General features: G+C 34.9%; 1 protein-coding gene and 1 non-coding gene across 3 annotated transcripts in view; one reads left to right on the plus strand and one right to left on the minus strand.

The window, feature by feature from the left end:
• SEMA3D (semaphorin 3D) overlaps positions 1 to 12162 on the plus strand; it is a 230242-nt gene that overhangs the window by 116980 nt on the left and 101100 nt on the right. For both annotated transcript variants that reach the window (XM_019958589.2, XM_070787656.1), the window contains one exon: positions 11741 to 11803. In XM_019958589.2, the coding sequence (XP_019814148.1) occupies positions 11741 to 11803 (63 nt within the window). The remainder of the gene's footprint in view (positions 1 to 11740; positions 11804 to 12162) is intronic.
• Positions 5016 to 5120, minus strand: LOC139182887 (U6 spliceosomal RNA). Its single transcript, XR_011566446.1, has one exon. It is a non-coding gene; the product is annotated as a U6 spliceosomal RNA (small nuclear RNA).

A 12162-nucleotide genomic window follows, 5' to 3' on the forward strand; every position in this document is an offset into this window, starting at 1 on the left:
ACATTCATCCATAATGTTCCACAGCAGTGTGTTTAACAGCTAGTGGATCTTCAGTCATGTTTGACTCTTTGTGACCCTATGGACTGTAACCTGCCAGTCTCTTCTGTCCATGGGATTCTTCAGGCAAGAATACTGGAGTGGCTTGCCATTTCCTCCTCCAGGGGGTCTTCCAGACCCAAGGATTGAACCTGTGTCTCTTATGTCTCCTGCATTGACTGGTGGATTCTGTACCATTAGTGCCACCTGGGAAGCCCCTAGTACATCTTGAGGTGCCATCAAAGCTGATTCCCTGGCATCTACTCCTCACCCTAGGGCTTATAAGACACATGATACAACTATCTCAGAGAAAATATCCTTCTCAAGGGAAAAGAAAAAGCTTTCTAATCTCCAGGATCCAACTGTTTTATAGCTTGAACATAGGTGTTCTATATGATTCTTGGCCACCTACTTTGAAGATTTTTGCATCCTGAGCTAACATGTCATTTTCAGTTTTTTTATCAGCTAAAATTTCTTTTTTTAACATCTTGCTCTACTAAGTCATAAAATGAGCTTTTAAAAGAATGTTGCTTTACCTCCACATGAAACAGGCAAGCTCATTGTATATCATTCCTGATGTATACACTCTAGAATTTTATGAATAATGGAGAATGTCAGTATCCTTATTAGAATTTACATTTTGGATAGTAATAGCCTTATTCAAAACATTTGCTGTTTTACATCTTGTTGCCCATATTTTTCAATAGTATTTCTGTTGGGTTCTAGCAAAGCTAAGCCATAACCGAGAAGCTAATAAATGAGAGTATAGGACATGCAATGATTCATTTTTAAATAAGCTAAACATTAATCTTCAAATAGTTTAATTTCACTTTGAGACAGTACTTATCTTTTTCCCTTGTTATTTAATTAATTAAAAATATTTTATCTTGAAACTGACATGTGTCAAAATTAAATGCTGTACATAAAATGTTTGAAGAATTGCTATGTTATCTAATCAAAAGTGAAGATTGTTAACCGGGCCCCAACAGAAACCTATTAGCTAAATTTACAGGGTTGAAGGCAGAAGCAGTTCAATACTTAAAAATTTTTTATGTTCAATGTAGTTGATGTTTGTTTTTAATGTAAAAAGCACTAAATATGTTTCTGGCAGAACAAAAGGAACTTTTCCTATGGGTTTTAAAATGAGAGAGCAATATATCAAAGCAATATAAATTTTATAGCCTACCTAAGAGGACTCCATATTTTTATGGAATAACTTGAGACAGTTTCATTTCACCTTGCTAAAGTTAGATCCCCAATTATGAACTTTAGATTCTTTCAGTTATTTAACCAAAAAATATTCAAAACTATTTAAAAGGAAACATTAAAAATAAAACCCTTAAAAGCTAGAACTCAGATACTCTAAGAAGCTTGTTCATAGTCATTCCATGTTTATAAATGTGACAGTTTTTTTCTTTTTCCTAACAACCATAATGTAATTTTGTATTATTTTTTCCTTATTTAACATGAAAACAAGGTATGGAATTACAAAAGTTAGATTACTTGAAATTTATCAAACCATGCTTCTGTTTTTAAGCACTTTGATTAGAAAAATAATAATTAGTTTATAATTTTAACTACAATAATTTTCAGTGGAATATTTAAACACCTTTTTTTGTATAGCATGAAAGGAATTTATTTCCCTTTCCTTAGGGAAGCCTAAAACAAGAGGGTTTCTCATACATGGGGATCCTGTACTTGCTTACTTTATATTGAGTATAGGCAGAAATGCTTTTATAAATCAGAGTGACCTTCTGACTCTATTTCATTAACTCATTTCATGGCTGAATAAGACATTCTCATCTAATGTGTGACCCTGGAAGTCTATTATTTAGGGGGAAAGACTCAGAATAAATAACTTCTCATTTAAAATCAAGTTATTGATGAAAGAAAATTGCCGCTCTTTTCTCAGTTAATACTTGAAATAAAGAAAATATAAACCCTTGGAAACCATGTGGACATCCCAATAAATTAAGTTTTGGTATAAGGCGCGCTGCTTAGTTTCATGGTGATTAATCTGCTCCTATTGCCTGCAGAACACATGCTGTCTAGTCATCAGAGGTGGAACAATTGCCTCGTTCATGGATGGGCTGGCTCCCCCGCCCGAGTGCTGATGTGCAGGTCCCATCTGGTCACTGTAATGGACTGTCAGGATGTTGTCAGACTGCTCAGACCTCGGCCAGAACTCTGACAAGAACTCTTTCTCTGTCTCCAGTTTTACAGGAAACTGTGTAGATCACGTTTCAATAATTTTCAAGTACTTATTCTAAATGCGAAGCTGTGCCAGGTACTAAAGAGGGTAGAAAGGAAAAGTGATGTCCCTGGTCACTCAGTATCAGTGGTTACTTAACTTTAATGAGTCATATACTTGTTGAAGAAGATAATGGAGTCTGTGACTTGTATTCCTTACAAAATTTTGGAATCTATCCACAGTTGTAATTGCACCACAAATTCAAAATTACCAACCTATCTGTGGATTTCTTAAATTTCCTTTTAATTTGTATAATACAAAAGCTAATTCTGCAGATAATGCTAAGATAACAGTTGAAAGCACAGCATTAGCTGCTAACAAGTGATGCAGGAGAGACTTGAACTCCTGTCTTGCGAGTCCACTACAGTTCATTGCTCTTTATGCCAGGCAAAGGTCCCAAGCTTAATCTGCTTGCAGAAAGAAAGGGGCAGATGGATATGATAAACATGAGTGTATTGGAATTCAGAAGTAGGCAGTAGAAGAAAACTACATGTATTGGTAGAAGAGGCTTTGAGCTGAGTCCTAAAACAGGAAAGGGAAAGACAGTTCTTACCCAAGACTTACTTCATGAGGAAAGCTATGTGCCCAGATTAGACCCAAAACTTAAGAATTTAAACTTCCCCTCCTGTAACAGTTTCTATCCTAGCCAGTTTGAGTTCTATGAGCTTCACCGCTGGCCCTCCTGACTTTATATCCAACATTTTGTTCTTTCAGCTTAGGTCTCCTACCTCTCTTATGTCCTGGGAACCCAGACTCTGGAGTAGTCACTGCTCCCTTGATTGTTCGTATCCTTGTATTATACAGCATTTAGAACAGCATTTTCCCAACTTTTTTACAACCATTCAAAAACTTGACTCATGTTCTTTAACAGAGATGGCCACTTGAATTTTTAAGACTGAAATTTTGTCTTTAATTAGATTTTATGAACAAGTTGTAACTTCCTCTTGGTATTCCATTCAGTTCTTTTGACATCTCTAAATTAGGGCAAAGGGCATTTGACTGACCTTGCACTTGCTAACTTGAGTCAATTAAATTGCTTCTCCAAAGATGAAACAAACAGCAGATATAATTAGCATTTCCTTAGGATGTTGTTATAAGGCCTTATCATTATTTGAATGTTTCTGTAACTTGCCTAGGATTAAAGAATTAAAAATAAAGTGCCTGACATTTCACCTTACTAAGTGATAACTCTTAATAAGTTATATAGCTTATAAATGAAACTGTAATTGTTAGAAACATTGCATCATTTTACTGTGAGCTCCTTCTGCCTATTTGTATTCAAAGTGAAGTAAATATGCTTCAAAAAAAAAAAGCAAATCATTTTGGATTTTGGAAAGAGATAAGCAAATATAATTTGCTTATGATTGTGTACAGTTGTGCTCATTTCATGTACTAGCAAGGTAATGCTCAAAATCCTTCAAGCTAGGCTTCAGCAGTACATGAACCATGAACTTCCAGATGTACAAGGTGGATTTAGAAAAGGTAGAAGAAACAGAGATCAAATTGCCAACATCTGTTGTATTATATAAAAAGCAAGGGGATTCCAGAAAAACATCTACTTCTGCTTCATTGACTATACTAAAGCCTTTGACTGTGGATCACAACAAACTGTGGAAAATTCTTAAATAGATGGAAATACCAGACCACTTTACCAGACCACATGACCTGCCTGAGAAACCTGTATACAGGACAAGAAGCAACAGTTAGAACCAGACATGTTCCATGGAACATGGAACATGGATTGGTTCAAAATTGGGAAAGGAGTTCATCAAAGATGTATATTCTCATCCTTCTTGTTTAACTTGTATGCAGAGTACATCATGCTAAATGCAAGACTGGATTAATCACAAATTGGAATCAAGATTGCAGGGAGAAATATCAACAACCTCACATATGCAGATGATAACCTTCTAATGGCAGAAAGCAAAGAGGAGTTAAAGAGCCTCTTGATGAGAGTGAAAGAAGAGAATGGAAAAGCTGGCCTAAAACTGAACATTCAAAAACTAATATCATGGCATCCAGTCCCATCACTTCATGGCAAATACATGGTGGAAAAGTAGAAACAGTGGCAGATTTTATTTTCTTGAGCTCCAAAATTACTGCAGACAGTGACTGCAGCCACAAACTTAAAAGACACTTGCTCCTTGGAAGAAAAGCTGTGACAAACCTAGACAACGTATTAAGAATTAGAGACAACACTTTGCTGACAAAGGTTCATCTACTCAAAGCTATGGTTTTTCCAGTAGTCATGTATGGATGTGAGAGTTGGACCATAAAGAAGGCTGAGTGCCAAAGAATTGTTGCTTTTGACCTGTGGTGTTGGAAAAGACTCTTGATATTCTCTTGAACAGCAAGGAGATCAAACCAGTCAATCCTAAAGGAAATCAACCCTAAATATTCATTGGAAGGACTGATGCTTGGAAAAATTGAGGGCAGGAGGAGAAGAGGGTAACAGGAGATAAGATAGTTGGTTGGCATCACTTACTCAATGGACATGAGTTTGAACAAACTGTGGGAGATAGTGAAGGACAGGAAGAGAGGGAAGCTTGGCATGCTGCAGTCCGTGGAATTGCAAAGTCGGACACAACTCTGTGACTGAACAACAAAGCAAATAAAATCAATGTAAGATTAATAGATCATAGGTTGTATTGTCTCTGTTCAGACTAGTAATCTATATTCTGTAAATCTGAAAGAAACAGATACATACCTGTTTGTACTCGTTTTTTAAAGAAATATGTAGCCCTTCACAAAGTTACATGTCATCCTTGTGCAGGGAGCATACTAATCTTTTCTATATCCTTCCAATTTTAGTATTTCAGTGTCAGGTGAACAACAAAGGGGCTCAGCCATACATATACATGTATTCATCTATTCCCCATCTCCTAACAACTCGATTATTTTCCCTCCTTAGTAAAAATTCTTAAGTCACTGCATAGCCTCTGTGCTAAATTGCTCCGTCATGTCCAACTCTGCAACCCCATGGATCGAGGCTCCTCTGTCCATAGGATTTTCCAGGCAAGAATACTGGAATAGGTTGACATGGTGCTGACAAAGTGAGCACTAAAATATGTCTATTTAGAAGTTAGTATCCAATCCTTTCAAGTGTTACAGGCAGAGATGAATCTTTTGGAAGTGATCAATTTCAATTATGAAATACTTTGAAGACAACATAAGCATACTAACATGGTAAGTCAGTAAATTGTTGAATTTGAAAACTAACTTATCAGACATACTTGTTTTAATACATTAACTCATAAATTATCATTTTCAAGTGGAGACATTTTATACAGTTATTTACTTCTCTTCTTTCCCATGTAGTTTTCTGTTATCCACTTGATCTCTAACATTAGCACTCAAATTAAAACCAATTTGCAACCCCTAATTATTTTGTAGTGATTTAATTAGTAGTTTCACCCTAGGTAATTATGTTGAGAAAAATTCTTGGGCTCATCTGGATCCACAGAAAAGATCTGTTTGATTTCTGATGTCTGCCCTGCACATGGATGGAAAGATCAGCCTTGTACATATTTGAGATCCTTCATGTGTAGGGTCCAAGGTCTGGAAGAGTACTCCCACCAAAATGAGAGCCTTAAGATCTGTGTCTGGTACATCATACAGTGTTAGTTAAGAACTAGTGTTCTGTGGGAGTATTTCTGAACAACTGAAAGAAGGCAGTTATGCAAGTAACATCTCAGCTTCTGGTATGCCTCTTCTTGATAAGTGAAAGAAAAATGCCTATGGTTAATTTTCTAAAGGAGTAATGAGAACCGCATCAACTTTTAGAAATAGGGTATGTGTTTTCTTTGCCTTGCATATGCAGCTCTAAATATGGTATGATGCTGGATGTGCAAAGCTCCAAAGTGCAAGAGAGTGTGTATGTCATTTTACTGTTAATAAATTCAGTGAAGGTAGTGAGAGTATTAATAATCACTGCCGTAAAACTTTCCCATTACCTAATGATCAAGAGAGCCTTTTATAGAGATTGTGGACTTTGTATCTTCAAGTATGAGGTGTGATTTTTGTCTGAGCATGAGGCAGTTTCAAAGTATACTACCTGGGCTACTGAAATAATCTCAAGATCTCAGGTACTTCCTGGGCTTTTGTGTAAACCATGCTGATACTTGAAATTATATGTGAAATATTCTATCTCCAATCAGAATTAAAATCTCTGTCTCTCCCTCTATGTGTCTGTGAGTCTTTCTGTCTGTAGCTCTTTTTTTCTTACAGTTTTGTCCCCTCTGTATCTCTCTACACACACACATACACACACACACATATCCAATTTGTCACATTATGTGCGCCACTTCAAAAGATAATTAAAAAACAAATACGTTACTTGAACATATTTCTGCCAACTCTCTGTATGTGTGGAAATTTTGTTTCTTTGGCTTTATTTTTAAATTGAATTGCGTGAAATTTTGCTGCTTTGTACTGGAGGAGGGCAGGGCAACCCACCCCAGTATTCTTGCCTGGAGAATCCCCATGGACAGAGGAGCCTGGCGGACTACATACAGTCCATGGGGTTGCAAAGAGTCGGACATGACTGAGTAACTGAGCACAGCACAGCACATTGTTTATCAACAAGGGATCAAAGGGAATATTAAAAAAAAAAAAAAGAAACCTTATTCTAATGACTAGGTAGCAAGTAAAAGAAAATTTCACCATAAATGATAATTAAAATAATTGCTTTAAAATATTGGCACAACTTCAGTGATCTTTTTTCCTTTTAAGTAAATGTTTAGAGTCGGAAAGATAATCAGATATCTCCCAGATTGTTATTCTTAAAATAATTCTATTTGTAATTCCTAAATTCTTGACAGCAGTATGTCAAAATAAGCCAATATAATCTCAACAACTTTATTTTTATGGCTTGAATGTTTCCTTAAGAAGTAAAATTGTCTTTATGATACTATCTTAGAATTCCTGTGGAATAACAATAATGACCTAAGGATAATCTCTGTTTTTTAACAAGTTTTAGGCTTTATGGGATTGAAGGTGAATCATGAAAAGTGAGATAACATTTTGGGGAAAAATTCTGCTTTGTAAACAGACATTAGAAGATTTATTAATATTGTTTTTTGAAGTCCAACAAATTTTCAGTGCTTGAATATCTTTGTATAGCATTTATCCACTAATCAGAAACTCAGTTCTTGGAAGCTTGTCATTTTAGTATTAATTGCTTCATTTACTAGGGTGACATAATTCAGTTTAAAATTGTATGACTTAAAGTTAATAACTGAAAATGTACAACAAAACCATTTAAACATCTTTTAAAATTTGTGCCCCTTTACAAAGAGAAAAAAGAATCTTCAATTACTATTTTACTGGCAAGTCTTAAAGATACAATTAGAGCTGAAACTATTAAACTAAACTAAACTATTACATTAGAGTTGAAACTACAAGATCAAGTAATTTAAAACAATGGCTCAGAAGTCAGGACTGGTAGGGACTTTTTTCCCACATAGTGCTTCGAGGGCTCCCTGGGCATCCTGGCCCCATCCTCTGTGCTCCCTTCTCCCTAGGTTTATATCTCTGGTGGAAATGCCATTTCCCTGTTTACAGAACTGTCTTCCTGACTCATATCGTAGACCTCAGAGCCACACCTTACCAGGTATACAGAAGCCCTTTCATAGTTATGTGTTTAATGAACAAATAAGTAATGAACAGTAAGTAATCTGTGCTAACCTTGGAACTTTGATTTAGACTTCTAAAATGATAAAAAAAAAGATTGCTTTCACATTTTGTCAATCTTTAGATAACTCCTTTTTGAAGCTCCTATAAATATATTAAAAACCAATTTTAGAAGCATCATTTATCTCATAATTTACTTCAACTCAAGCACCCAGTACACTGGTTGAAGGTAAAGGAGAGAACCCAGTGATGTTCTTCTTTTTTTTTAAGTCACACTTAATATGAAAAAAGTCCTGTATTTCCTTTTTTTTTTTTTGTATAGTACTAATACCAGTAAGCTATTCAGGTCTGAACAAATCTACAAATGTTTATTCTAAATTTATCTCTGAAATATGATTAAATCTGACCATCATATAAAACAGAAAAGAGCAAGATCTGACATACTGAAAGGATTCAAAGAAATATTAATCTAGATTAGAGACCAAACAAAATGAGCTAGTGATTAAACAAGTTGACACATTGTGGATATGCATTCCATGTACCATTTATTTTTATTCCAATGATACAAAGTTATCCTTTGTAAAATCACTGTTACACAAAAGAATCAGCAAATATAGCTTTGCAGTATTGCAAGATGAAAGAATTCTTAAGATTGCACAAAGTGAATATATGTAACAATACTGAACTATATGCTTTAAATAACCAAGGTGATACATTTGATGTTATGCATATTTTATCACAATTAATAATAATAATCAGCAAGATAAAAGATGATATCTTGAGCTTATAAGTTCAAATATGAAGCAAAGATTCCATAAATTCAAGGTGTTATTTAAGGTGTTATTTTTAAAGGGGCAAGAAGTACACTCAGTTCAGTGTTTTTGCTGCCAGTGACTAAAAATAAAAATAAACAATAAAATAAAACAACTCGAAGAAACTCTCAAATTTCCTGATAGATACAGTGTTTTATTTTTGCTCTTTATATATTAATTGATTTAGGACTTCTTGATTTCACGTTGATGACAGACTATTGTCTGTCATCTGGATTATGCATGGCCCATTTTGATTCATTTACTAATTTACATAATTAAAAACAGTTAAGAAATATACATCTGAAAACACACCATCCAGAACAAAAACTAAAATCTTTAATATCTTGTTTTGTTTTTTTTTACTGGTAATTTAATCATTTTCTTTTTACTAGTCTTGGATAATCATCTTTCTGAATCCCGTATTCATCACTCTTCTGCTTTTCTTTTTATGTATTTATTGTATGTACATACATACTTAAAAAGTGCCTTTTATTTTAGTTGTTTTCAATATTATTCTAAAGAGATTATGCTGTTGGTCATTTTGAAGAATATACTTTTTTCACTAATAATGAAATTGCTGAGGTCCATTCATACTGCTTTTCATTGCTGTAGTTCATTCATATTTTATTGCTGGCTGTGTTCAAAACCTCAGATATGCAGATGATACCACTCTAATGGCAGAAAACAAAGAGGAACTAAAGAGCCTCTTGATGAGGGTGAAGTAGGAGAGTGAAAATAAAAAAAGGCTTAAAACTAAATATTAAAAAAACTAAGATCATGGCATCTAGCACCATTACTTCATGGCGAACAGAGGGGGGGAAGGTAGAAGTAGTGACAGATTTCCTCTTCTTGGGGTCTAAAATAACTGCAGATGGTGACTGCAGCCATGAAATCAGAAGACAATTGCTTCTTGGCAGGAAAGCTATGACAAACCTAGATAGTGTATTGAAAAGCAGAGCCATTACTCTGTCAACAAAGATCCAGATAATCAAGGCTATGATCTTCCCAGTGGTCATGTACAGTTGTGAGAGCTGAACCGCAAAGAAGGCAAAGTGCCAAAGAATTGATGCCTTCGAATTGTGGTGCCGGAGAAGACTCCCAAGAGTCTCTTGGACAGCAAGGAGATCAAACCAGCCAATCTTAAGGGAAATCAACCTTGACCAGTCATTGGAAGGGCTGATGATGAAGCTGAAGCTCCAGTATTTTGGTCATCTGGTGTGAACAGTTGACTCATTGGAAAAGTTCCCGATGCTGGGAAAGATTGAGGGCAGAAGAAGAGGGTGTCAGAGGATGAGGTGGCTGGATGGCATCATGGATGCAATGGACATGAACTTGGGCAAGCTTTGGGAGATAGTGAGGGACAGGGAGGCCTGGCGTGCTGGAGTCCACGGGGTTGCAAAGGGTTGGACACAACTGGGCATCTGAACAATTGTTCAAAATCACGTGCATGTGTTTTAAACCGTTTCTAGACAAACAGCATCTTTATGTCTTTATTGTGAGCCACATCCATGTTAGCTGGTCACCTGAGCCTGCTGCTAGATCAGCAACCATATCTGTGTGCTCTCTTTGGTTAGATTTGTAGTTGTTAAAATATGCTCTAGGACTTCCCTGGTGGTCCAGTGGTTAAGACTCTGGGCTTCCAATGCAGAGGGCTTGGGTTCAATCCGTTGTCAGGGAACTAAGATCCCACATGCCATGCTATGTGGCCAGAATTTCTTTTTTTTTAATGCTGTAAACAAACAACCTTGCTTCATTTAAAAATCACAGTAATTACATCATACAGATCTATTCAAAGAATGTAAGTGCTATTCTATGTTCTCTTTGTTCAGAAACTTAAAACCCTAATATTTGACTATGAATATAACATCATATAAACATTAGTGACTTCTAAATCATTTGTTCAATTCCAGGTTTAACAAGTCTCTTTCAATGTATTCCCTCAGGATATTTTCCTTTTTTCTCACCTATTAAAATATTTTCTGCTAACACTGGTGAGAAACATAATAAAAATTTGTCAGGAACTCTTGGAACATATAAGCTACTCAGAGCTTGACTTTCTTGTTTCTTCTTGCCTATAGCTTAACAAAGAGCAATTCTTTCTGTAAGCTAATGGAGTATTACAACAGTTTTAGGCTTTATTTTGAAAAACTTCCTGGAAGAACTTCTAAAGTTCATTAAAAATAAGACAAATTATTTGTGGTAAATTCAGGACTGTTCAAGCTGATTAAAAGTGATCAATCAAGGAGCCTACTGCCTTTGTCTGTATGCATTTGCCCAAATAATATTTATTATGTAGTGTTTGAGACCGCCCCCCACCCCTCCCAGTTCAAGGCACAGACTTTGGGTCATGCTTTGGCTCTGTTGCAAACCAGTCTGATGGCCCTCGACTTGTTGTTTAATGACTATATGAAGAAATTTTCTGACCCAAAAATGGTGAGAGTAAGCATAGCTATTTTAAAGGTTACTGAAAGATTTAAATAAGATAATGCTTATCATCCTATTTTAATGTTTAACTAAATGAAAGATGTGTCTCAGCTCTATATGTGTTAAATATTATGAACAATTTCACACTGGTCTTTGACTTGAAGTGATAACTTATGCTTGTGACAGAGAGCTGTTTCTCACACCTCACTGAATGTTTATAGTGCACTACTGCTCTGAGCAAACAGAGAAAAAACAGGCTAAAAAGAATCTCTTACCTAAAGCAAATGCTAACCTGAAGTTCTGTTGAAGTCACAATAAGAAGTTATACCACATGATTTATCGATTATTAAATACATTTCAAAATAAATTATAATATTGACAGATAGAAATGGATGTTTCTGCCAGATTTTTCTTATACTCTTTTTAGAATGATTTTAGAAAATATTTAAATCTCAAAATTCTTAAATCATAGCTAACAATATGCTTTTGGCTTGATACCCACTCTTTAATTTCACACCCTTTCCTAATTAGAATCGTAGGGTGTTTTAAATATTCAGATTCTAACACACCTTGAAATGTTTTACAGATTTATTGGCCTGCTGCAAAGGAACGGGTGGAATTGTGTAAATTAGCTGGGAAAGATGCCAATGTAAGTATGAGACTTTAAAAAATATCTTTGTTAAACTGGTACTGATATGATAGCAAATATTTATATTAAATTTTATTGAATGAATGACATTAGTGTATTATTTTTACAACCACACTAATAGTCTATGTAAAGATTAATATGGTATAAAATAGTTCTACTTTACCAAAATGAATGACATTATTCTCAGAAATTTAGAAATACTACACTTTCTAAAGTGTTACTTCTGATTGTATTTTCTTCACAAAAAAATACCAAAAATACATTTAAAATATTTAAAAATAAACTATTAGGAAATACTATATTTCTAGAATTGTGTATTTTTATCTAATCTGTGTATTTTTTGAATGCACACAAAATCA

Source organism: Bos indicus, chromosome 4, assembly GCF_029378745.1.
Source record: "Bos indicus isolate NIAB-ARS_2022 breed Sahiwal x Tharparkar chromosome 4, NIAB-ARS_B.indTharparkar_mat_pri_1.0, whole genome shotgun sequence".
In the NCBI taxonomy this organism is placed as follows: domain Eukaryota; kingdom Metazoa; phylum Chordata; class Mammalia; order Artiodactyla; family Bovidae; genus Bos; species Bos indicus.